This window comes from Mustela putorius, unplaced genomic scaffold (assembly GCF_011764305.1).
Source record: "Mustela putorius furo isolate JIRA1106 unplaced genomic scaffold, ASM1176430v1.1 tig00000577_pilon_pilon_pilon, whole genome shotgun sequence".
NCBI lineage: Eukaryota > Metazoa > Chordata > Mammalia > Carnivora > Mustelidae > Mustela > Mustela putorius.
Window position 1 is genome coordinate 6244711 of NW_025421421.1, and position 23078 is coordinate 6267788.

Sequence of the window (23078 nt, forward strand, 5' to 3'; positions counted from 1 at the left end):
GCAAGAACCACGCCCCCCTTCCTCGCCCTCAGCCCTCACCACCCAAAGTGACTGCTGACATCATCAAGCACTATCCCATCTGACGGCAGCAACCCAACCCCAAGCCCTTCAGGGAGCGCTCCATGCCTGGTAGCCAGCACGGGAAACTGGGACGTGCTTCCCAAACACGTGGCCCTCCAGGATTCTCACCCGGGGTCACGAGAAGCTTTTCTGAACTCCTCCTCCATGTGGGAACTACCTCATTCCTGGGAAGATTTTGTCTCACCCACAAATATCATATTCACATCGACTGGTCTGAAGTACAGAGATTTCACCGCAAACATCCTCTTCGAACTCATACATGCAAGTTTTAAAACGGCTTTTCCCTCCATTAAGCCGCGAAGGAGTTAGCTCCCTGCAACCTCTCCACAATCAAAGGCATCCATCCACTCTTCTACTAGGCTGGCTTTGTTATTTGGGGGAGGGATGTCTCTACAATTATCAGCCATGAAACACTAATCCCCAACCAGCCTCCCTTCCCCTCAGCCTCCGAGTAAAACCTTTAATATTTTTTTCAAAGCTTCATGAAATCTCAAAGTTGGCTATGGATTTCCAATCATCCAAATTCCTACCTGTCCTGTTAAAGAAATCCAGCACTGTAGAAAGGCATGATTACCTCTTTAACAAAATTATCTTTGCTTCTAGTGTTGAGAGATCCTTTCATCCTACCTGTTCATGAAGTAAAAATTTACAAAATTTTAAATTTAAATGTAATTTAAAAAATTGAAAAGAGCTCCCTCAGATTTTTGTTAGGAAACTTCTGGATCTACTGGGTACAGATCTTCCTCAACTTGATGGTGTCAAAACCCAATAAACCTATAGTGAGTTGAAAATAACCTAAGTCAAAAATACATTACATAACCAACCCAGTAAAGCTCATGGCTCAGCCTTGCTGACTTTATTTTAGATTTAGTTTAACTTTTTTTTGAATTAATTAATTAGAGATTGAGAACAAGAGGACGGAGGGGGAGAGGGAGAAGCAGACACCCCACTGAGCAGGGAGTCCAACGTGGGACTCGATCCTGGGACCCCAGGATCGTGACGTGAGCTGAAGGCAGAGGCTTCACCGACCAAGCCCTGCTGACTTTAAACATGCTCAAAACGCTCATGTTAGCCTACTGTTGGGCAAAACCATCTAACACGAAGCCCAGTTTATGACCAAGTGCTGACTGCCTCACGCACGACACTGAAGATGGTCCCCTGGCAAGGAGCAGAGTGGCTGCCCAGGCGCCACAGCTCCAGCCTCACCAGAAAGGATTGCCAGCCCAAGAAATGACATGCATTTCACGCAAGCTGAGGCACGGCTTCCACTGAATGCACATGGCTTTCCCAGCACCGCAAGCATAGAGCCACCATGGGTGGGCATTGCCTGCACAACGAATGGCCCCAGACCCTTCACTTGGACTCAACAATTATCAGCATTTTGTCACATTGGCTTTCTTTTCCCTCTCCTCTCTCCTGGACTAGGTGAGGACAAGCTGGATATACTAGGATGCTTCACCCCATATGTAAAAGCAAGGACGTGGTCTTCCGTGGCCACAGGCCTCAAGATGTAACAAGGAGCAGAGGACCGCAGTCTGCAGACTCAGGCTCCCGAAGGTCTCAGCCCGTCCTTCAAAGCATCTACGCCCTGATCCAGGGTCCAGCCAGAGAACACATCTCAGGGCTCCTTGACATGGAGCCTTTGCTTTTAGACTCTGATATTTTTGAAGAGTCCATGCTAGTTTCTTTATAGAATGCCCCTTGATTTGGTTTCATTGGATTGTTTCTTTGAGCTCAAGGCCAAGTTGATGTGGCTGGCAAGAAATGGTGGGTCCTCCTTAGCATATCGCATTGAAAAGCATCGTGATGATACCATTTGCCTGCGACTGGTTTGGTCACTTGGCTGTGGGGAGCACCTGCCAGATTTCCCCACTATCCCTCTATAATTAATCAGCAATTTGTGTGTGTTAGAGCTCGATGCAGGGCTTGATCCCAGGACCCTGAGATAATGACCTGAGCTGAAGGCATAGGCTTTAACCCACTGAGCCACCCAGGCACCCTAATTTGTGTTTTTCTTAATGTACGTAAATATGATGCCTCCAACCTTTGACCCAGTGGCCTCGGCACCCATTCTTGGTTCCTGTTGGAATTACTACTGTAGTCACTGCAAATAGTAATTCTCTGTTTCTACTATTTCTTTTCCATCTAGGAGCTGCCCTTTTAATTTTTAAAAGGTTTTTTAAACTAATGTACTATAATCAATTACTGCCATTATCTCACTAGGATCCTCCAACCATCTCAAAGTTGGCCGGTGGGAACCTGCCCAGGAAGAAATATGGCTTCTGGGCAAACGCCTGGGCCGGTGGTGTCCAGGCAGCTCCAGTGCCCCTCCCTCAGGATGCAGGTCCTGCCGTCCACCCACTTGCGGGTGACACACGGGTAGTGCTTCACAGAGAATGTCCACACCACCATCTCCGAGGCTCCTGAATGCCTACTGGATGCTTTCTGACTCTGATGACCTCCTCACACGTGATGGCTGCTGCCATGTTGGAAACCTTTGTCCCCTGCCCCACGTCTCCCAGACACGGCCCTCTATGCCCTGTCCGCACCCCCATGCCAGTGTAGCCTCATCTGCCTCCCTCACACACATAACAGAGAAGCAGCCCAGCTCCTTGCTGCACTGCTTGAGAACCCGTGGTACCTGGGGAGCAACAGGCCAGTGGAGGAGCATCCCTGAACCGATGCCATCTCCCTCTCCCACCCTGGCTCCCTCAGGAAGACTGAATCCAACAGTGCAACAGGGATCACATGTGACAGGGAACAGGAACACAGGATTTGGCATCACTGTGCGGTCCTCCATCCTCCCTCTGGTGTCCTTCCCGTAATGTCCCTTCTAAGGGACACACGTGACCCCAACCTCCTCCTCTTTTTCCTCCTCCAATCGCTCCTGGCTTCCTGCAGCCTACAACTTACTAAGGGTGACAAGACCCTTTCAAGTTTGCCCACACATGCCTCTCTGGCTTTAGCTCTGGCCACTTGCCACAGAATCCCACACCGGGGTCACACCCTTCCCTTGACCCCCTCCACACCCTTCCTGTTCTCCCCACTCTCTACTCAACTCCCCCCGGCAAACTCCTGCTTGTCCCTCTGAGATCTGGCTCAGAGGGCATCCCCTCGGCACAGCCAACACCCAGCGGTATCTGCCACTTTCCGGGGGTGCCACATGCGGTCACGGGCAGGGCTCGGCAAGTCAGAGAGATCTGCTGGGTCACGGGTCTGTCACGGCATCTGGGTGCCCAGGAGGGGGGACACCTGTGGTATCAAAATCTGTGGATCCTCAAAATTGACCCACATAAGGCAGATTCTCTAGAAATACTCGCTCAGAAGATAATCAACCTGCTTGGGCATCATCTACAATCTCCCTGCCGTTGGGAGAGTGAGTCCCCCTGGTGATGGCCCTTCAGTAAAACCATTTGGGGTGCCAGGGTGGCTCAGATGGTTAAGCATCAGACTCTTGACTTCAGCTCAGGTCATGATCTCAGGGTTGGGAGATGGAGCCCTGCATCAGATGCCGCACTGGGCATGGAGCCTGAGAGTCAGGGAAACAAAACAAAACAAATTTAGAAAGTTGGGGCGCATGGGTGGCTCAGTGGGTTAAGCCTCTGCCTTCTGCTCAGGTCATGATCTCAGGGTCCTGGGATCGAGCTCCGCATCAGGCTCCCTACTCAGTGGGGAGCCTGCTTCTCCCCTACAGCTCTCTCCGTCTCTGTCTCTCTCTCAAATGAATAAATAAAATCTTTAAAAAAAAATTTAGAAACTTGAAGGTTTATAAAATCAGGTAAAACTGTATGTATCAAGTGTAAACTATAAGAAAACAGGAATAACTGTACAAATAGCACGATCAGAAATGCGGAAGACAAATGTATACATACAAAGGACAAATATACAGAAGCATCAACAGTAAACAGGGCCACGAGTGACGGTAAAAATTTTCCTCTTTTTATATTTTTTCACTGTATCTATAATAAATCCATAGTTTCTTTAAAATGGAAAAAATAATCTTTTTAAGAAAGAGAAAAAATGATTTCGCATATTTCTATTTATTTTTGCCCCTGGAAAAAGGAAGAGAATTGTGGAGAGAGACAGAAGAATGTGAAGAAGAGGTCTGGGATGGGGAAGGTTCAGGAAGTTATGTGGAAGAAACAGAGGTGAGAACAAAAAGGCAGGTCACGCTGACAGTAAGAAATGGGGAGGCGAGCAGAAAATGAGGTCAAATCAGGCACAGACACTTAGGTTCCACACACTTGAATGGGATGGCATGAAGCTGTTTCGGCAACAGAAGTGCTGATAAGGGGGCACTTATCCTCCCTAGCTAGAAAGAGCCTCTATCTTCGGCTCAGGTCATGATCTCTGGGTACTGGGATTGAGCCCCACATCTGGCTCTCTGCTCAGTGGGGAGCCTGCTTCCCCCCACCCCCACTCTCTGTCTGCTTCTCTGCCTACTTATGATCTGTCTGTCAAATAAATAAATAAAATCTTAAAAAAAAAATGCTGATAAGGGTGGGAGTTGATCACAACCCCAAGAGCACGGAGGGCGGCTTGCCCCACTCATGCTGCACCTAGAAAGCCTGAGAATGCACCAGGGAGCTCTCATGGTTCCCAGGAGTGTGTGGCCGTCCCCCCTTGCCGGCGCTGGTGCCCCAGAGGGTTCCCAGAGGAGGCCCGGGAGGCTGGGACCAGCACCGCTCAGCTGCAGGACAGGCCCTGACTGCTTGTCTGGGTGACACAGGACGACTGACAGCAGGAGAGGCAACAAGACCCTTCTGTCCTCACTCGATGCTTTCCTGTCCTGCTGAACATTACCCCAGAGGCCGCCCAAACACAGCTCTTGTCTCCAGGGGCTCTTTCTAGCTAGGGAGGATCAAGGCACTAAAAACACCGTGTCACTCTGTGCAGTGTCCTGCTCTGATGAAACCCCCTCTGTTCCAAGGTTTGCAAACCTACGGTCGCCATGGAGACCACAGAACCTCACTCTAAACGGAGCCATGGATTAACTCCTGCAGCTACAGAGATGAGAGCTGGAAAGAGCCAAAGTATTTCCCCCCTCGGCCTCAGGCTATCTGGATCCAGGCCCAGGGTGAGTGGTTTGTTTTTTCTCCCCCTGTGGAGTTTGCTAAAACAGAAAAAACTTTCTTGCAGGAAGCTAAGAACACTGAAGAATTCTCAAATACTTCTGCGGTTTTTTGTTTTCTTAGGTTTTTTTTTAAGGGAATCCTAAACAGCGGGACAGGGATGACGAGCGGGTGCGCTCTGGTTTGTGCATGTGCTCCACCCAGGGAAGCTCTGACGAGCCGAACAGGCGAACCCCAGTGACACAGCCCGAACCCCGGTGACACAGCCCGAACCCCGGTGACACAGCCCGGCAGCCCCTGCTGCAGGCCCATCCCGCGTCCCCAGGCCACAGGACAAAAGTGGCCCAGAAACTCCTGTGGGAAGTGAGTGCGCCTGCTGCTCCGTGGCTCCTCTCCAGGGCGGGAGCGCCTCTGAGAGGGGGCCCCCCCGCTCTCCTCCCTCCTCAGTTCCCACGACCACAACATCCTGTCGGGTGAAGCACGCGGTGACAGCCAAAGAATGAGCAAGGGGAGCAACCTTCAGGGTTCCTCGACCCGCCTGCCGGCTCCTGCCCATTGCGGCCACACGCCGTGAGCCCGGTCTCAGGGGAGGAATGACGCACGCCCACAACGGGGCCGAACGAGAAGGCAGGACCGAGTTCACCGAGCATGTTCAACAGGGAAGGTCTGTGTGGCCCAACTCGCCACGCGGGCCTGGAAGCGAACGGTCACCGGATAGGTCGGTCATGGGGGACAGAGCACGGTGAGGACAGCAGCTTCTCTTTGACCTCCATGTGCCATTCAGCACCCACAGAGCCCCTGACGTGTGGCCGCCCTCACTCTCGGACTCCCTGGGACAGCGCCATGCTGCCCACCAAGGCCCAGAGGCCCTGATCAGCGAACACAAGAGCCAGATGGCGGGACCACCAGGGTGTGAGCCCCTGCCTCCGACCTCTGCTCTTCCTGTGACTCAGCCTATCTTTACGGGCTGAGAAGCCGCCTCACTGGGCAATGGTTCAAGAGGGAGGCTGCTGTGGGAAGACCCTGAAGGGAGCCACTGGGCCGGGATGACTCTCGGGGAGGCTCCCTTTGGTCCTGACCAGTGAGCCCCGGGCCTCTGGGACCCCTCTCTGGTGCTCCCTTTCCCTCTGCCACTAGCCCGGACAGGCCACTGGATTCCCTGGGCTTAGGCCACCGGGCCAGGGGCAGAAACGGCTTCCAAGGCCTCCCCCAGCTCCAGAAATCATCCTGTCTCATCTGGGGAGTCCTTCCTGCCCAAGAGGTCTCCAGAGCCCACTTTCTATTTAGAGAGGAAATGGAGCAGAGAAAAAGGCTAATCGACACGACAAAGAATCAAATGGGAAAATCCGGAATGTGGACTATTACACAGAACCATCCATCTGATCTCTGTGAGCTACATATGGGGAGAAGAAAAGAAAGAGAAAGGACTGCCCTAGAATTAGAGACTAAAGAGACATAGCAACTAAACACAAAGATCTTGGCTCCTAACTTATACAAATACAAACCCTTCTTTTAAAAAGGCATTTTTAAAACAATCAAGCTATTCTATGAACTGGGAATCGCCCATGTTTGACTATACCAACAGCATCAGAGTTATCCATAAAATGCCCAAAATATTCAGATGCCTGCTAAAGCACATAACCATCAAATGACATTGTCTGACATTTGTTTTAAAATAGTTCAAAAAAAAAAAAAAAAAAAAAAAGAGATGAAGCAAATGCAGCCAATTGAGAGCTTCTGGATCTAGGTGTTGGGCGTACACAGGCTCCCCATACGAGCGTCTCTACTCCGAGAGATACATGTGAACGTTTTCAAAATATAAATTGTTTTCTGAATCCTTTCTTCCAAGAGCCTGTTCTACAAAAGAAGTAATTAGATTTAACAAGTCCCTGCTGTTTTTGCTAAGCTGTGCTTGCGTTCCATCCCCTCCTGTGTTCCTCTACTTTAAAAAAATCCCAATTTCCAAATGACCGTCATGAAAGGATGGCCCAGGGCGGGATTTCTGGCAACACCACACACAAGTGGCCCGTTAAGGCTGGCTTTTTTTGCACAGTTCCTGCTGTGACCTCTGTCTTTACCAAGAAAAACCATAACTATTTATAGCCACAGGACCTTGGCTGGATTTGCCGGTGACTCAGGAGGGCTCTCTGAGCGCCAATGCTAACCAAGCTTGGGATGGCCGGCCACTCGATGGAGTGGCAGAGAGAGGTCCTCAGGAGATGGTCCACACGGCACAACCCCTCCACGTCGCACCCCTGACTGTGGGCTGGGCCCAGTATGCCGTGTTCCTTGGTGGAGAAACTTCCCTATGCACAGACTCCTTTAAGGAGCTCAACTCAACTTGGACAAACACTCGAAACTATCCATCTACTATTGAGAACACACAGTTTATCAAGCCAGGCTCTGGCCAAGAGTCTCCATTACTGAACCCTCACTGATCAGAAGATATTTCCTACAACCCAGCAGCCAAGGCAGCACTTGAGAGTTCTCACAGAGGCTGGAGAAGACGTGAGGCTGGCTTCTCTGGAGGAAGAGGGAGCAGGATGGGAGGCACAGGGTGGGGTGGGAGGCTGTGGATACAGATTGTGGGACCACTCATTCTCCATAGTTCAGTGAAGAGTTTGAAGCCAAAACAGAGTGAAGCAGGCAACCAGCCACCTTCCTGAGCGCACACCTCAGTCTAAGAAAGAAGAGGCCGCAGTGAAGCCTGTAATCTAGAAGCATCCGAAATTTCAAATGATAAAGACACCACTTTAAAAACCCGGTGAATTTTTCCACTCCTTTTCCCAGTTCTAGCAGGCAGACTTTTCCAGAAAGAACAAAACGTAGAGGGGAAGAAATGAAAGCACATGGGTGTTTTATCGACGCAAAGAAATGATTCCCAATGTGCCGCAGTGTCCCCTGCATCCTCCCGGCCTGGCCACGGAAGCCGGCCTCTTCTGATTCTTACTGCGTCAGATCTTAGTGGCCGGCAAACATTTGTAAAACTGAATCAATCTTCTGCTAACTATTTCAAAAGTCCCAGTGGTCTCCCTAGTTGGAAGCATCACAAGGTCAAGGTTAGGGGGTCAGGAGCATTTTGTGGACCTGACAGACAAACAGTGTCAATGAGAGAGGACTGGGGTTTATTTTAAGGGCAGATTTCTGTGCTACCTGAGAAGATCAACAGGACAAAATGTGCCTCCAGGGAACAGGGACCCTGCCTGGGTGGGGGAGGGTGCAAGGGAACAGGGACAGTGTCTCCGGCTCTGCAGATCCCCACTGCAGGATTAATAGAAAGAAGGGAGACCTACCACTGGAAGCCCAACTTTCCGTCCAAGAGCAGCAAAAGCATCTAAAAAGCTCTTGGATCTGTGTCAAGGGAGCGAGTAATATCTCAAATGTCTGGCAGGAAACCAGAGAGCTACACCCACACATGGAGCCTCCCTGCCTCCAGGACACTAACAGACTATGTACACTCCCAGCTGGGGTGCACTGGTGGGCGTGGAGAGTCCAAGAAGGGGGGTGTGCACATGTCCTGCCATGTGACTCCATAACGTTCCCGTGTAAGGATACAGGGCTTGGAAGACGTTCCAAGGCAACGGTCTCCTCCGGCTTTAGTTGGAGGCCCCCTGGGCAAGAGGACACACAGACAAGGGCCCGGTTTACCTTCGGAGAGCAGTTGAAATGCATGCCGGGCACCGGGAGGGTGGTCACGTACATGGTGATACAGCGGTACAGGTACAGCGTGCCGACGATGCAGAAGAATCTTCTGCTGATGATGGACCTGGAAACACAGGGAAACAGAGGGCATTCAGTCATGGAACTAACTCTGCAGGCACAGCGAGGTTCTCAGGGGCCCAACACACCAAGCCAGCCCCCCCAGGGACTCGAGAACCTGAAGTAGGAACGTTCTAAGCAGAGCTAACAGTAGAGTGCCATGGTGGGGGGGGTGCTGACTGTCTCAGGGTGGGCTGGCCAAAGGAGCGTGAAGGGCTCTCCGTTGCCGCTAATGAGGTTTCCTGAGGCCTTACGCCCCAACTGACATTCACCGGCTGGGTAAACGGGGCCCCTTCTGAGTCATCCCAGCCGACCCCGTACCTGTGCTTCAACAATGACAGGGTAGAGTGTGTTTTCAGTCATAAAGAGAGAAGAGGCTCAGAACACGAAAATGGCATTATAGTGAGAATTCACAATTTATCTGACCTTGAATGAGTCAAGGAGATCTCTGAGAAAGTATGAGGTCAGGAAAGGAGCCTGTCTGGTCAACCGTATGTGACCCCCTACCTCTCTCCGAGTGGGAACTCTGTAGCCATGGGACAGGCCACTAACCGAGGAGCTCCTCAGTTTCTGAATCCGTAAACGGGAGACAATAAAGTAGAGATCACATATGGAAAATTCCAGCCTCAAATGTCTAGGTTACATGTATGAGTCACAAAATAAGAATTAAAAATCTTTCCAATTTCAGCTGATGAGTCATTCCAATGAAATTATGTGACAGACACACGTGAACAAGCATGCGTTTGGTAACTTTGCCTCCAGTTCCCTGTCGGTTGACTAGATTAAGTTGCACTAGCTTGGGGGAACCTTGGACAAAACACTCCCTCCCTTTCTACTCCTGTCCTGCTTCAGTCCTGTGAGCTCCTCTCTCCTCAACTGGGAGGAGTTCTCAGTTTCCTTGGCCTGGGGCAACCTGAGTTCAATAAACAAAAAAAAAAATCTTAGAAACAATGGACAGGCTTTTCTCTGAGATACTGAACATTTACTCCATAAATCACAGGGCAGAACGGACATTCCCACTGAAATGCATCTTTGGAAGCCATTCCCACTGAAATGCATCTTTGGAAGAGAGCTGGTATCACCTGCATTTTTTAACAAGAGGAACAAAGTAACGTGTCAGTTGTGTGAATAAAAAATTTAAGAAAAAACAAGGGACACCTGGGTGGCTCAATCGCTAAGCGTCTGCCTTCGGCTCAGGTTATGATCCCAGGGTCCTGGGATCGAGTCCTACATCGGGCTCTCTGCTCAGCGGGGAGTCTGCTTCTCCCTCTGCTTCTACCGGGCCCCCCATGTGCTCACTCACTCTCAAATAAATAAAATCTTTAAAAAATATATTTTTTAGTACCCCCTGCATTTCATTCCTAACTGCAGCAGTTAAAGTGGGTTACTTATAATGTATGGATACAGCTCAGTGTGTTGTCCCCCCACCCCGATTTCTGAAACTGGGTCAGACCTGCTCACCATAGAGGCATCACTGTCTCCTAGCAAAGCTGCGCACGCCACCTCTGAGGACAAGAATTAATTCAGCATACAGCTGTCTTGCGAAGGTATGTACCTTTAATTTTAAGTATGACAAAAAGCACAACACAATGAAACAGTACAAAGAAGAACAATGCTATAGACTCTGTAATGTCTGACCAAGAATACTCAAAATACCAAAGTGAATTTTCCATTGTGAGATAGAAGGGTCATCTCTCTTCAGAAGAAAATGCCCTCGCTAGCCCTCCTGCCCGTCCAAACAAATTATTTGCAATTTCACTTGAACCTCACAAAAAAGATCTAAGACAAAAAGCGGTAACGTTTATCTGGATCTATTATCTCTTTGGGGAAAGACAAACAAGGTGACCACTATCAGTCCACTTGGGTGAAGATTACAATTCAGATTAAAAAAATTTTTTAAAGTAACAAACGCGGAAGATTCAGCCACAATTATTCTATGACTTGATGTAAAAATGTCAAGTGACTTTATCATGTGACTTCATCAATATTAACAAGTTGAGAGCAGCTGTTTGCAAGAATGTTATCTTTGGCATTTACTTAATCTTTTAAAAATTAATCTTAGAATAGCTTCAATATATAATGTTAAACCAGGATCTCCTCGCACAAGCTTTAAAAAAAAGTAGGTTATAAAAGTGTTTCGAAGAATTGTACGCACTTAAGGCATTTTCTTCATCAAAGAATTTCATGCATTACAATTTTTACTTACTCAGAGGTTTAAAAGTTCAAGGTGCGTGTGCTGGCCCCAGCAGCACATAGACAAAAATTGGGATGATAAAAGAAGACATGTTTTTTTTTTAAAGGGTTAAAATTGTTGAAAATGTGACAAGGCAACAAGACGCCAGAGAAGACGTGTTAATGAGATATTACAAGAGATGAAGTGAATGACAGAAGAGGATGCTGCTGTAATTCTTAAACCACACTGGGGCTCTCTGACATGGGGTCCACTCTCCTTTCACGCTGGAAAGAAGCCTGCTCCCCAGCCCCGCACACTGTCCAATGACCGGGACCTTGGGGGAGACTTGCACTTGGCCTCAGTTATCTGTCTTGCAAGGATTTGGGTAATAGGCTCTTAACTACTTTTCCTGAGGGGGAGAAAAATCCTTATTTGTTAAATATGATAATAAGGAAACAAGAGTAAAAGTGTTACTATTTTAAAGATAGCTATGAAAGACTCGTTAGAAGAGCATGTTAAGGCCAGAACAGGTGACATTATTAAACATTTTAACATCCGTATTTAAAAAGGAGAATGTGCTCAAAACCTGATTAAATACTACCAAAACTAGCAGCAGGACATTGTTTATGGCATTCGGCACAATGATCTAAAATTCTAAAGAAAAAGAATGGGGGAAAAAATAACCACAACCACACTACTGTGTAAAATTTAAGTACTAGAAAGTTCTTTCGTTTCCCACAAGTTGTCTCTTGCAACTAATCCACAGCCAGAAAACAGAGAGTAATTCTCTCTGAGCTCAGACCTGATCGGCAAGCTCTTTATGGAAGCTCCTGGCTTTGGGGAACACACAGGCCCTGACACACAGCAACGGAACGAAGCAGTAATCCTAAACCCAGAGGCAAAAAACAAGAGGGAGCACACGTATTGGTGGGCAGAGAGTCAGGAAGACCCCTGGCTCTGGCACAGTCATGGAAGCCAGGGCCTCATTCAGGTCCGGGGACCAGCTACAGCATGGAAGCGCATCGCCACACAGGCACTAGCTCCACCTCTAACAAAGGCTCACGTGGTGACCTGGGCAGTCCTGTTTACTTTCCCTGGAACTCTGCTTCCTCGCCAGCAAAAGGCTGCCTCATCTCCTCCTTACGAATCAAAGAAATGCTAAGGAGGGGTTTTTCCAAGCGGTTATTAAGCAGCTAGGGTTCTGCCAAATTTCTCCTCTATGCTGAGCGCTGTGCCACTTAGTCCTTAAAGTCACCCGCAACGCAACATGACCCTGTTTCACAGATGGGAAAACTGAGGTTCTGAGTGCAAGCTGCTGTATAAATATATCACACAACACAGAAAGACTCAGGAAACGGTGTCGGACTGTGAGGAAATCCTAATTTTACCTGAGACGATACCGTGTGTACTTAGAGATGAGCTGACATCCTAACACTTTTAAGTTATGTTTAAAAATTTATTTAAACTCAGGGGTGCCCTAGGTGGCACAGTCTTGGCAGTCTGTTAAGCATCCGACTCTTGGTTTCAGCTCAGGTCACGGCCTCAGGGTTGTGAGACCAAGCCCGGCCTCAGGCTCCACGCTCTCTGAGGAGTCTGTCTGGGATTCTCTCTCCCTCTGTATCCCCTGCTCACAGGCATGTGCTCTCTTTCTCACATAAATAAAATCTTTAAAGGAAAATCTATGTAACTCAAGATTTTTCACTCTCAGTGTTGTAGGTGGTATTTCATAAGGCACAACTCTCTAAAATAAGAATTTTGATACTACTTTAATAACTGTGTTAATTATGAGACTACTGAAACCCTTCTAGATTGCTAACATGAAATGTGCCCACTTCCCGTCACTGTTTGCAGATGGCGCTCAGCTGCACTTACAGCCTGTGTCTACTTGGTCCATCCGAAATGGCAGCCACACCTCAGTTTCTATCTCACCTGGACTTCTCCTTCTCCCACCTGCTGTCCCTAATTCCACCCATGCCTCCCTAAAATCCATTCCACACAGACCCACCAACATCAGTTTTTGGAAACAGATCAACAGATTGTGTCCTTTGAAACCCTTCAATGGGGGTGCCTGGGTGGCTCAGTCAGTTAACCAACTGCTTTCAGCTCAGATCATGATCTCAGGGTCCTGAGATCGAGCCCCATGTTGGGCTCTCTGCTCAGCAGGGAGTCTGCTTCTCCTTTTCCCTCCACCACTCCCCCTGCTTGTGCTATCAAATAAAACCTTAAACAAAGAAACCCTTCAGTGGTTGCCAAATGTACTTTATTTTTTATTTTTTTAAAGATTTCATTTATTTGACAGAGATCACAAGTAGACAGCGAGGCAGACAGAGAGAGATGAGGAAGCAGGCTCTCTGCTTGGCAGGGAGCCTGATGCGGGGCTCGATCCCAGGACCCTGAGATCATGACCCGAGCTGAAGACAGAGGCTTTAACCCACTGAGCCACCCAAGTGCCCCCCAAATACACTTTAAATAGAATCCAAATCCTCTTCCAAGCCCAGAAGACCCGGATGCGTGGCCACCTCTCTCCACCTCCTCTCCACCGCTCTCCGCAACGTCCTCCAGACTCAAGTTCAGCCCAGTGTTGCTGGTGCTCTCGGAACCTACACTGCCAAGTCCCTCCCTCCTCAGGTAGGACCTGGACTCCCAGGATCACTCGGGGCTTGGAGACGGGCCCCTGGAGAAGCTCCCTGGTGCGCTCCATCTCGGCTTCCTAGTTCAAGCTCTTCCCCACCACCACCCCACGTAAATGTCCCATATGCCACTGAAGCTCCCTCCACAGAGTTCTCAAATGTGTTCCCCTCGCTGTACTTCCTTGCTACGAGCCCTTGGCTTCCCTGGATTATGACAACTGCTCAGTACTCCCACTGAGCTCAAACGCCCCTCAACCTGACCCCGTTACCTGTCTTATCTTGCAAACATAAAGCCCACCGCCCTGGGCAAAAGAGCCACTTACTCTCTCAGATCCTAGCTTCCTGCTTTTGCCCCAGATCTCTTTCCTTGACCTCTCCCATGATCCTGGCTGCTACCACCCTCCCCATCCACCCCAAATGCCACTTCTGCATGAAGCCTTCCAGATGTCCCCAAAGGGACAGTCCCACTCCATCCTCCAAATCACTTCAGAACTTTGGTTCTACCTTGTGGTATTTTCATTCATGCCACTGGCACCACCACTGGCAACAGAGTGTCTCACCCCTTCTACAGGAGGAAGCTCTTCAACACAGCCCTGCCGGCCTCATCTTGCCGTCCTGGGGAGACTCCCGACGGTACCTGTAGACACTTGGTTCTGTGCCTCAGACATCTGCTTCTTTACTCCCTCGGACAGGCCCTTCCTGTCTCTCTCCATAAACGTTTCTACTTTCAATTCTTTCCTAGATTGGCCAGAATTAATCTGCACTGATGCTTGCTCTGCAGCCTGTTGGCACGTATAGTGAAATGTACATTTGCTAAGATCACCGCTTTCATCCCAGCAGGATTGCAAACCCCTGGCGCCTGGGGACCAGGTCCTCATCCTCCTTGCCCGTCTCCTCGCCGTCCCCACCGGGGTTTCAGCTGCTCCAGGTGGCTTAATTCAGTACTTTAGGAAAGAGGATTCCAAGGAATGGTTTGTGAAAAAAACAAAAAGGAAGGAATAAATGCTGCAAAACAAAGGGTCAACATACATCTCTCCTGGGAGACCTAGAACTCATGTAGTACTTCCTATGTGCCCTACACGGGGTGGACGGCACCCTCTGTCAATCAGGAAAATGAGACATGTCCCTGGACCCATCCCAGACACGTGTCTGCACATGCCTTGTAAAATCTCTTTGAGTTGGCTTTTTAAATCTTCGGTGCTGATTATTTTAACCATGTTCCTGCTTAGCGTCTATTACTGTCCCATTTTACAGATGGAAAAATGAGGGTGTGAAGAGTTTAAAGGCTAGCCTGGGGGCAGAGTCAGTCAATAAGAACTGCAACAGGCCCTTGTGTCCAGACTTTCAATTAGCTGCTCTTTTTACTAACAAAGTTGTCAAGGCAAGGGGAAAAAAAGGTTAGAGCTTCAGTTTCTCAGCCCCAGGTAAAAGATGTGCAGTAATACAGTTGTCAATTAAGTGCAGGAAATGGTCCACGCTGGTTTAGGGAATCTGCAAAGAACAGATCACATGACAAAACTGTCCCCACTCAACCCATTTTTTATAAAAATATATCACTTCCTGGATTAAATGTGGATTTAACATCAAGAAAAAATTTTACTGAACGATAACATCAACATGATCTACTTGAAAGAGCTACAAAGAATTAAAGTCAAGGGGGCTTTGCTGTTTTCAGGCTAGTAACAAAAATGAATACATATCTGAGTACGTATATACGTGTGCCTATAAGTACAGCACACGCAACCACCTGTATGTGCATATATAACACAAACACATACCTGGTACACCCGATTTTACATGAACAGCTGTATGTGTACATACGTGATGCACAGACAATACATGTACCGCCAGATCTCTCCTGCACCAGAACATACCACCTCAAATCCCCTAACTCAGGGGCTGGTTTGCACCACTAGAGGAACAGACAATTCATGTTTGCCCTGGGGCTAACGGATTAACCTGAAAAGTAACACACTCTCATTTTCACAGAGGGTTTCGAAAACCTTAATAAGCACATCTACCAGCAGCAGTGGCGAACACTTACTGAATTTTTGGTCCAGTAACTAGCACAGGGCAACACTCCTGCGACGCGAGCTGCTGCTATGACCTGTTTACTCATGTGGTAAGAACACAGGCGCTAGGCATCATTGTGGGCACTGGCAGTATATGGGGGAGCACAATGGACACAGAACCTGCCCCGTGGTGTGAGCTTGCTCGTGGAGGAAGCAGACAATAACCAAGATAAGTAAGTAATAAATGTAGATGTGATGATCTACATTTAATCCAGGTAAGCAAGTAAACACAGAGCATGTTCGGTAAGAGTAAACAGTAAAACTGAACGAGGCTGTCACGGGGCCCGGGGGGCAGGCGATGATGACACGGGGACAGGACGGGACAGGACAACATTCCAGAGAGAGGCCAGCATGTGCACGTCTGCTGAGCATGAGGAGGGGGAAGGGTAGAGTGCTGGCAGGACCTCCCCGGTCGCCACCAGCCTTCTGGTCTCCAAAGTGTATGCGCTGGGAGAAGGGGGACATCCACCAACTTACTCAGAGAGTGACACGGGTGATCTACTAAGCTGAAAAATGGCACAGTGACTGGCAGGAGGCTCCTGGCTGGCCTAGCTGAGAGGGGACAGTAGAGACCGAGGGCAGCAACAGAGATGGCCAGGAGCCCCGGTGGGATTCACAGGCCCCCAATCTCAAGAATGGGGGATCAGGCCTGAGAGCGAGGAAGGGCAGGGATGCCCCTTCTGAACAGGGCGTGTGGTGGGACGCTGTCAGGCACGTCCTACATGTTACCTCCCTCCATGTGCGTGACGATGTTGAGACAGATGCTACTGCAGGACCCCCATTTCCCAGGGGAGGAAGCTGTGCCACCACAGTCATTCCGCAACTCGCTCAGGAGAGTGAGCAGCCTGAGGCCCAGGTGATCTGCCACCAGTAGGATTTACCTCGTAATGAAGCGCGTGGCTGCCTCCATAGCCATGAGGACAGGCAGGTGGGGGACAGACGTGGTGACTTCTACAGCAGATCATCCCTAATGGATTTTTAAGAGAAGCGGGGAAAGAGGCCATCCCTGGGTATGCTATAAAGTAGAAGGCAAATATAATACTATTTAAAAACACACTCGTATAGGGGCGTCTGGGTGGCTCACTCGGTTAAGTGTCCAACTCTTAGCTCAGCTCATGATCTCAGGGTCGTGCGTTCGAGCCCCGCATGGGGCTCCGCATTTAAAAAAACCAAACCAAACAAAACCCACAGTCATATATATATTATACATATCTGAGCGTACACAGGAAAATATCAGAAAGGTTATAAACTCACTGTTTATGTCTGGCAACATGACAGGTAACTTTTGTTTCCTTTTTGTTTCTCATCTAAACTGCCTGTGGGGAAGCTGCTGGGACTTCCTTTTCTCCCGGTGTTATAAATAAAATTAACAAATGAAAATGTGTATTATCCTTATGTACCTTTCTGTTCGCTCTCTCCCCCTTTCTCCCGAGTTGGTTGAAAAGCCTCTTACAGAGTGGCTGCACCAGCTTGCATTCCCACCAACAGTGTAGGAGGGTTCCCCTTTCTCCGCATCCTCGCCAGCATCTGTCATTTCCTGACTTGTTGACTTTAGCCATTCTGACTGGTGTGAGGTGATATATCATTGTGGTTTTGATTTGTATTTCCCTGATGCTGAGTGATATGGAGCACTTTTTCATGTGTCTGTTGGCCATCTGGATGTCTTGTTTGCAGAAATGTCTGTTCATGTCCTCTGCCCATTTCTTGATTGGATTATTTGTTCTTTGGGTGTTGAGTTTGCTAAGTTCCTCAAAATGTTGAAAATAGAACTGCCCTATGACCCAGCAATTGCACTACTGGGTATTTACCTTAAAGATAGAAACATAGTGGTCCAAAGGGGCACGTGCACCCGAATGTTTATAGCAGCAATGTCCACAATAGCCAAACTATGGAAAGAACCTAGATGTCCATCAAAAGATGAATGGATCAAGAAGATGTGGTATAGATACACAATGGAATACTATGCAGCCATCAAAAGAAATGAAATCTTGCCATTTGCGACAACATGGATGGAACTAGAGCGTATCATGCTTAGCGAAATAAGTCAAGCAGAGAAAGACAACTATCATATAATCTCCCTGATATGAGGAAGTGGTGATGCAACATGGGGGCTTAAGTGGGTAGGAGAAGAATCAATGAAACAAGATGGGATTGGGAGGGAGACAAACCATAAGTGACTCTTAATCTTACAAAACAAACTGAGGGTTGCTGGGGGGAGGGGGGTTGGGAGAAGGGGGGGGTGGGGTTATGGACATTGGGGAGGCTATGTGCTTTGGTGAGTGCTGTGAAGTGTGTAAACCTGGTGATTCACAGACCTGAACCCCTGGGGATAAAAATACATGTTTATAAAAAAAAAAAATTAAAAAAATTAATTAATTAATAAAAAAAAAAAAAGAAAAGAAAAGCCTCTTACAACGTTTCTGTTAACTTCAAACCTAAATTGCTGTGGTTCCTGAATTTAGGTAGCTCCTTGGGGTGAATCTAGTTTCCCTACAATTCCTGGGACCTAGACTAGCATGTAGGTCTTGAGATCCAACCTGGTAAAAATGAGGAAATAAGAGGAGCCCACAGCTACAGTGGGAACGAGAAGTGAGGATGAGCAGGGGAGTGAGTCCCCTCACCCAGCTCCTGGAGTGACGCTCCTTCCTTGCTGATGGATGACCACACTGGAGGAGGGGGAGCAGGGGCCTGTACAAGCCTGGGAGGTCAGGGTCACAGAGGATGATAACAGGACAGGGAAAGGCCCCAGAGAAGGAAAGGAAACAGGATCTCAGCCCAGATGGCTTGTGGGGGTCGGGGGGTAGGGGGAGAGGCATGGGGTCAGGGGTCAGAATCAAAGGAGGAGAGAACTTGCTGGAAACAGAAAGCAAGAAAGTAAGGTTGGGCACTCCTGGTCAGCAGTCCTCAGTGGAGAAGTGTGACTGAGGAACACGACAGCTGACCTGTCAAATAAGGAGCCATGTGACTGCAAGGCTGCACAGGGACCCGCCAGAAGACGACTCCCGCGCTCTGCTGTGCTCAGTGCCGCTGCCTCGCCCTCGATCACTCTCCATCGACAACTGAACGTAAAGACGTCCTGACGACCCACGACAGACCAGCCTCGTGGTGCTCAGGACGAGGTCCATTTACAGTAAAGGCAACCCTCCCCCAGAGTGTGAGGAATGGCCCACACTGCATGGGAGCGGGATGGCCAGCTTCCGGTCAGGTGTGCCACACGCTGAGCTGTGAAAAACTTGACTGCAGCCATCGGAGACCTGAAAACAACAAGGATGCGGCGGACAGTAACCATGTCAGAGGGGGAGAGACAGGAGTCCTCTGATCCAATCCGCTTACTGTGAACAGTCGTGGAGTTAAAACGGAGTAAAAGGAATGAGCCAGCCTTCCCAGTCAGCCCAGCCCACGGAGTGAGACACAAGCCCGCACGAGCTGAGTCCACATCAGACGGCAGCAGCTGCCCACGAACACAGGGGCACTGTGGGAAACGAGACCCCTCTTGCAGGGGAGAGGTGATGCTGTCCCACGTCCTTAGGTTGGCAGATACCCTCCTGGTGAACAAGGCACTCAAAGCCAGAGCGTTCATCAAGGATGAAAGACAAAAGAAGCCCTTCCCAGAGTGGTCTCTGAGCGTGAAACATACACACTGCCACCAGCCACCCAGGGGTCCCCGTCTGGGCTCTCAGAGCACGACCCCGGAAAAGCCACACTGGGACCCCACACAGGCTCCTTCCCGCAGAGGAGCACGGCCCCAGAAGCTCCTCTAGACAGAGGTTGTGGCAGCTCTTCAGCGGGTCTGTGAGCACCATTCCCCCTTCTGCTCCTTCTACCCCTTGGGATGCCATCGACTTCCAAACCTACTCCGTGGCTGTGGTCTCTGGAATTCCTTGCCACCGTTTATGCTGGAATGTTCTACGCCGGGCCCCAAGGGCCTCGACCACTCAGCTCTTTCAACTCGACTCCACTCTGCATCTCAGCTACCCAGCGGCTCCCTTTCTTCTCCGCCAACGGCCGATACATCTGGCAACACTTAACTCGTCCTTAACCTGTCCCCACCCGCAAACCCGGCAGACTCATGCAACTCCCTTTAGGCAACCATCTCATCCAAAAGTAGCCACAGGAGAAAACAGCTACTGGGATACAAACGTGACTGGACTTTGAAGTAAAACATATTCAAACAAGGTTTTGGGAACTCCCATTAGTGAATTCGATCTCCTCATTCAATTCTGTAGAAAATTCAGGATTCACAGAGAGACCTCAAAATCTCCTATGAGAAATTCTACAGTGGCAGCTGGCCCTGTGACTGGAAAACAGAGGGAACCCCAAATGCACCCGAAGCCAGCCATCCCTCCCCATTAGCCCAGCCTCGGTACCCCGCAGTGGGGCATAAAGATGAATGACAGGCGGGATAGACGCTTTTCCCTGGAGGAACTTCAACCCTCACACTGAGTGAGGAGCAGAAAGCACAGTGACATGAGCTCTGGGGAAACGAGCCGAGGGGTCAGACAGGAGGTGGGGACAGACCAGGGCCAGATTACAAAGGAGTCTGAATCCACGCTAAGGAACAGGGCAGGGACTCCCCCAGAGCACCCAGCGCCCAGCATGACACGGGAACACAAGAAGTGAAGAACCTGAAGTCAGAGGGTCAGAACGCAAGGATTCTTGGCATGGGAGGAAAGAAGACATTGTAGGTTTCTAGGAAAATCCACTGCCCACCTGGGAGGAGGGAGGAAGCTGGAAGAGAAGCGCGGTGACTCGGTGGGGGATAAGTGGAGTCTGTGGCACCTGTGACCGTGGGTCTAGGTCACAGTGCTTTTTCTGGTGGCCGGAGGACCCTGAACGAACTCAGAAATTCCACAACCCTGCTCCCTGACCTTCTTCTCTGTCGGGGACTCACGCCGTCCTGACAGAACTCAGCCACATGGGTCCCATGCCGTGGGAGCGACCTCTCGGCCACGCACAAGGAGCCCTTACCAAATGAGTAAGGTTAACATACGCTTTGTCATGCTTTCCAAAAACAAGGGATACCTGTTTTGCAGTGAAGTCTGACACAAATGCAGAGACTCCCCAGGGCTTTTTCCTAGTCGGTGGCTTGAAAGTCCAATTCTAAATGGGGAAACAACATTATTTACAATTTTAAAAATCAAAAAGTTCCCAAAGATGGGCATTATTGTAGTTTTCCACTTCGTAATGCCACGGAAATCCCACATGAATGTATGTGTATGTACAGATACATATATACACATCTGGCTGAAGGGCTTGTTACTGGCCCAAATTTCAGTGACCTCAGTGCTCAATAAATTATCCTCTCCAGCTTCAGTCTCCAATTCTCTAAGAAGCCCACGATGCAGAAGCAGGAAGGACTAGACTGAGTCCTTTGAGGGCTCAGAGACTCTTAGAATCAAAGTCAAATGCCCTTGGGGAATTACTGGCCAAACAAGCTTAACTCCTGGGAGCAAGTGAGCTGTGCTCCTGAGGGGCAAACCTCTGGGGGAGACGGGGGAGAGAGGGCAAGATGCGGCAGACAAGCACAGAGTAAGATGTCAGCTCTGTTCGAGAGAATATCCCACAACTAGAAGTGCCAAGAGCCAAATGACTGGAAACGAGCGGTCTGACCCTAGGAAGCATCCTTATCATCTTGATGAGGGCCAGGGAAAGGAGCTCATTTACACGGGCTGCTTGGCTGTCAATCTCAATCTCTCCTCCCCCCCTTCTCTGCTGTGTCACATTCGCTGAAGAGGGGCCTCCCCAGGGAGGAGCCGGCGAGCCAGGGATGTGCCCCAGGAGGCGGATGGGGCTGGATGATCGTGACCGCTGGCTTCCCCTTCCTGCGTCCGTCTCCTGCCAATGGGGAAACTCGAGAGAAGACTTCAGAGAATCTTGAGCTGGATGTCTTCTGGTCAAAAACCACTCCTCAGCTAGTACTTTTTAAACGTAACTGGTCCATTGGATCATGTTTGAAACAAAACACAGTTGGACAGAATAACAGGTATCATCTAGACTAGGAGGCCCTTATTATATCTGTGAGAAAAAACAAGCTCTGGGGACTTAGAGACTGGCCCACATCACTGGCACACTGGGGCCTGACGGGGGCTGGACCCAGGCGGCCCTGCAGCCATGCACTGGCCTGATTCTGCCCAAGGTGTGAACCAACGGACTCACAGCTTAAGGCGGCTGCATCATTTCAATGCCCAAATGACTATGGCACTGGCCGTTAATACCAGTAAAACATGAAATCACTACTGGTCTGAGGAGAAGTCCCAGCGGAGAGAAACATAAAGAGTAATCTGCTTAAAAGAAGCAAGCCTGGGGCTCCTGGATGGCTCAGTGGGCTAAAGCCTCGGCCTTTGGCTCAGGTCATGATCCTAGGGTCCTGGAATAGAGCCCCGAATCGGGCTCTCTGCTCAGCGGGGAGCCTGCTTTCCCCTCTCTCTGCCTACTTGTGATCTCTCTCTCTCTCTGTCAAATAAATAAATAAATCTTAAAAAAAAAAAAAAAAAAAGAAGAAGAAACAAGCCCTATTGTGAGGACACTTCCTAGAATAAGACGTCATTTAAAAGTCACAGTTCTAAAAAAAGTAAAATAAAAGTCACAGTTCTGTGACACATCTGAATTTGCACATAATATGACTGACAGATAATGTTTTATTCTAGGGCAGTAAATTATTCTCTTGCACATGCAAATTTTTATGAAAAGAAAAGAAAACAAACCCGTAATACACAAAACAACAAAAATCAGGGAAAAACCCAGAAAACATAGTTTGAATTGACCCTGCCTTTGTAAAGCAAAACATACTGGCATTCTTTTCTAAAGGGCTTTCAGGGGAGAAAAAAAAGTTTGAAATCAAAAGCAGATCTGAAGTTTGGTGGCTAAAAGAATGTAATATAGTAAATTCTGAGCACCTCACATTTCAACGCTATCCTACCTACTAGCCTGTTAAAACTAAGCCAACAAAACACCAAAAAGTCTTCTACCCAATCAACAGAGCCCAGATCACGGTTTCTATTTTAAACTTAGCTTTACTGTTGCACTGACAAGACAAGACAACCCCAAAATAAATACCATCCACTTAAACAACTTCCTTTATAAAGGTTGACAGCCCCTTCCCAGTGCCCAGTCAGGTGCTGTGCTCATTTCCAAATTGTGGATATCGAATTTTCAAGGTGCAAACACATTCCAGGAAAAAACTCGTTTCTTGGATCAAGTTCGGTGCAGACTCTCAGTCTGCAGTTTGTTTTCTTGATTTAAGAGGATTTCCTTAACATTCAACCGTACTGCGGGTCGTGAAACACAGTCC

At 48.9% G+C, this 23078-nt stretch overlaps 1 protein-coding gene across 17 annotated transcripts in view; it reads right to left on the reverse strand.

The window, feature by feature from the left end:
• Nucleotides 1–23078, reverse strand: part of SGMS1 (sphingomyelin synthase 1) — a 266380-nt gene that overhangs the window by 12899 nt on the left and 230403 nt on the right. For 16 of the 17 annotated variants that reach the window (XM_045081446.1, XM_004764115.3, XM_004764117.2 and 13 more), the window contains 2 exons: nt 20810–20887; nt 8802–8919 (listed from right to left, as the gene is read on the reverse strand). In XM_045081446.1, coding sequence (XP_044937381.1) covers nt 8802–8919; nt 20810–20887 — 196 coding nt within the window. The remainder of the gene's footprint in view (nt 1–8801; nt 8920–20809; nt 20888–23078) is intronic. The other variant, XM_004764126.2, reaches the window with a different exon arrangement.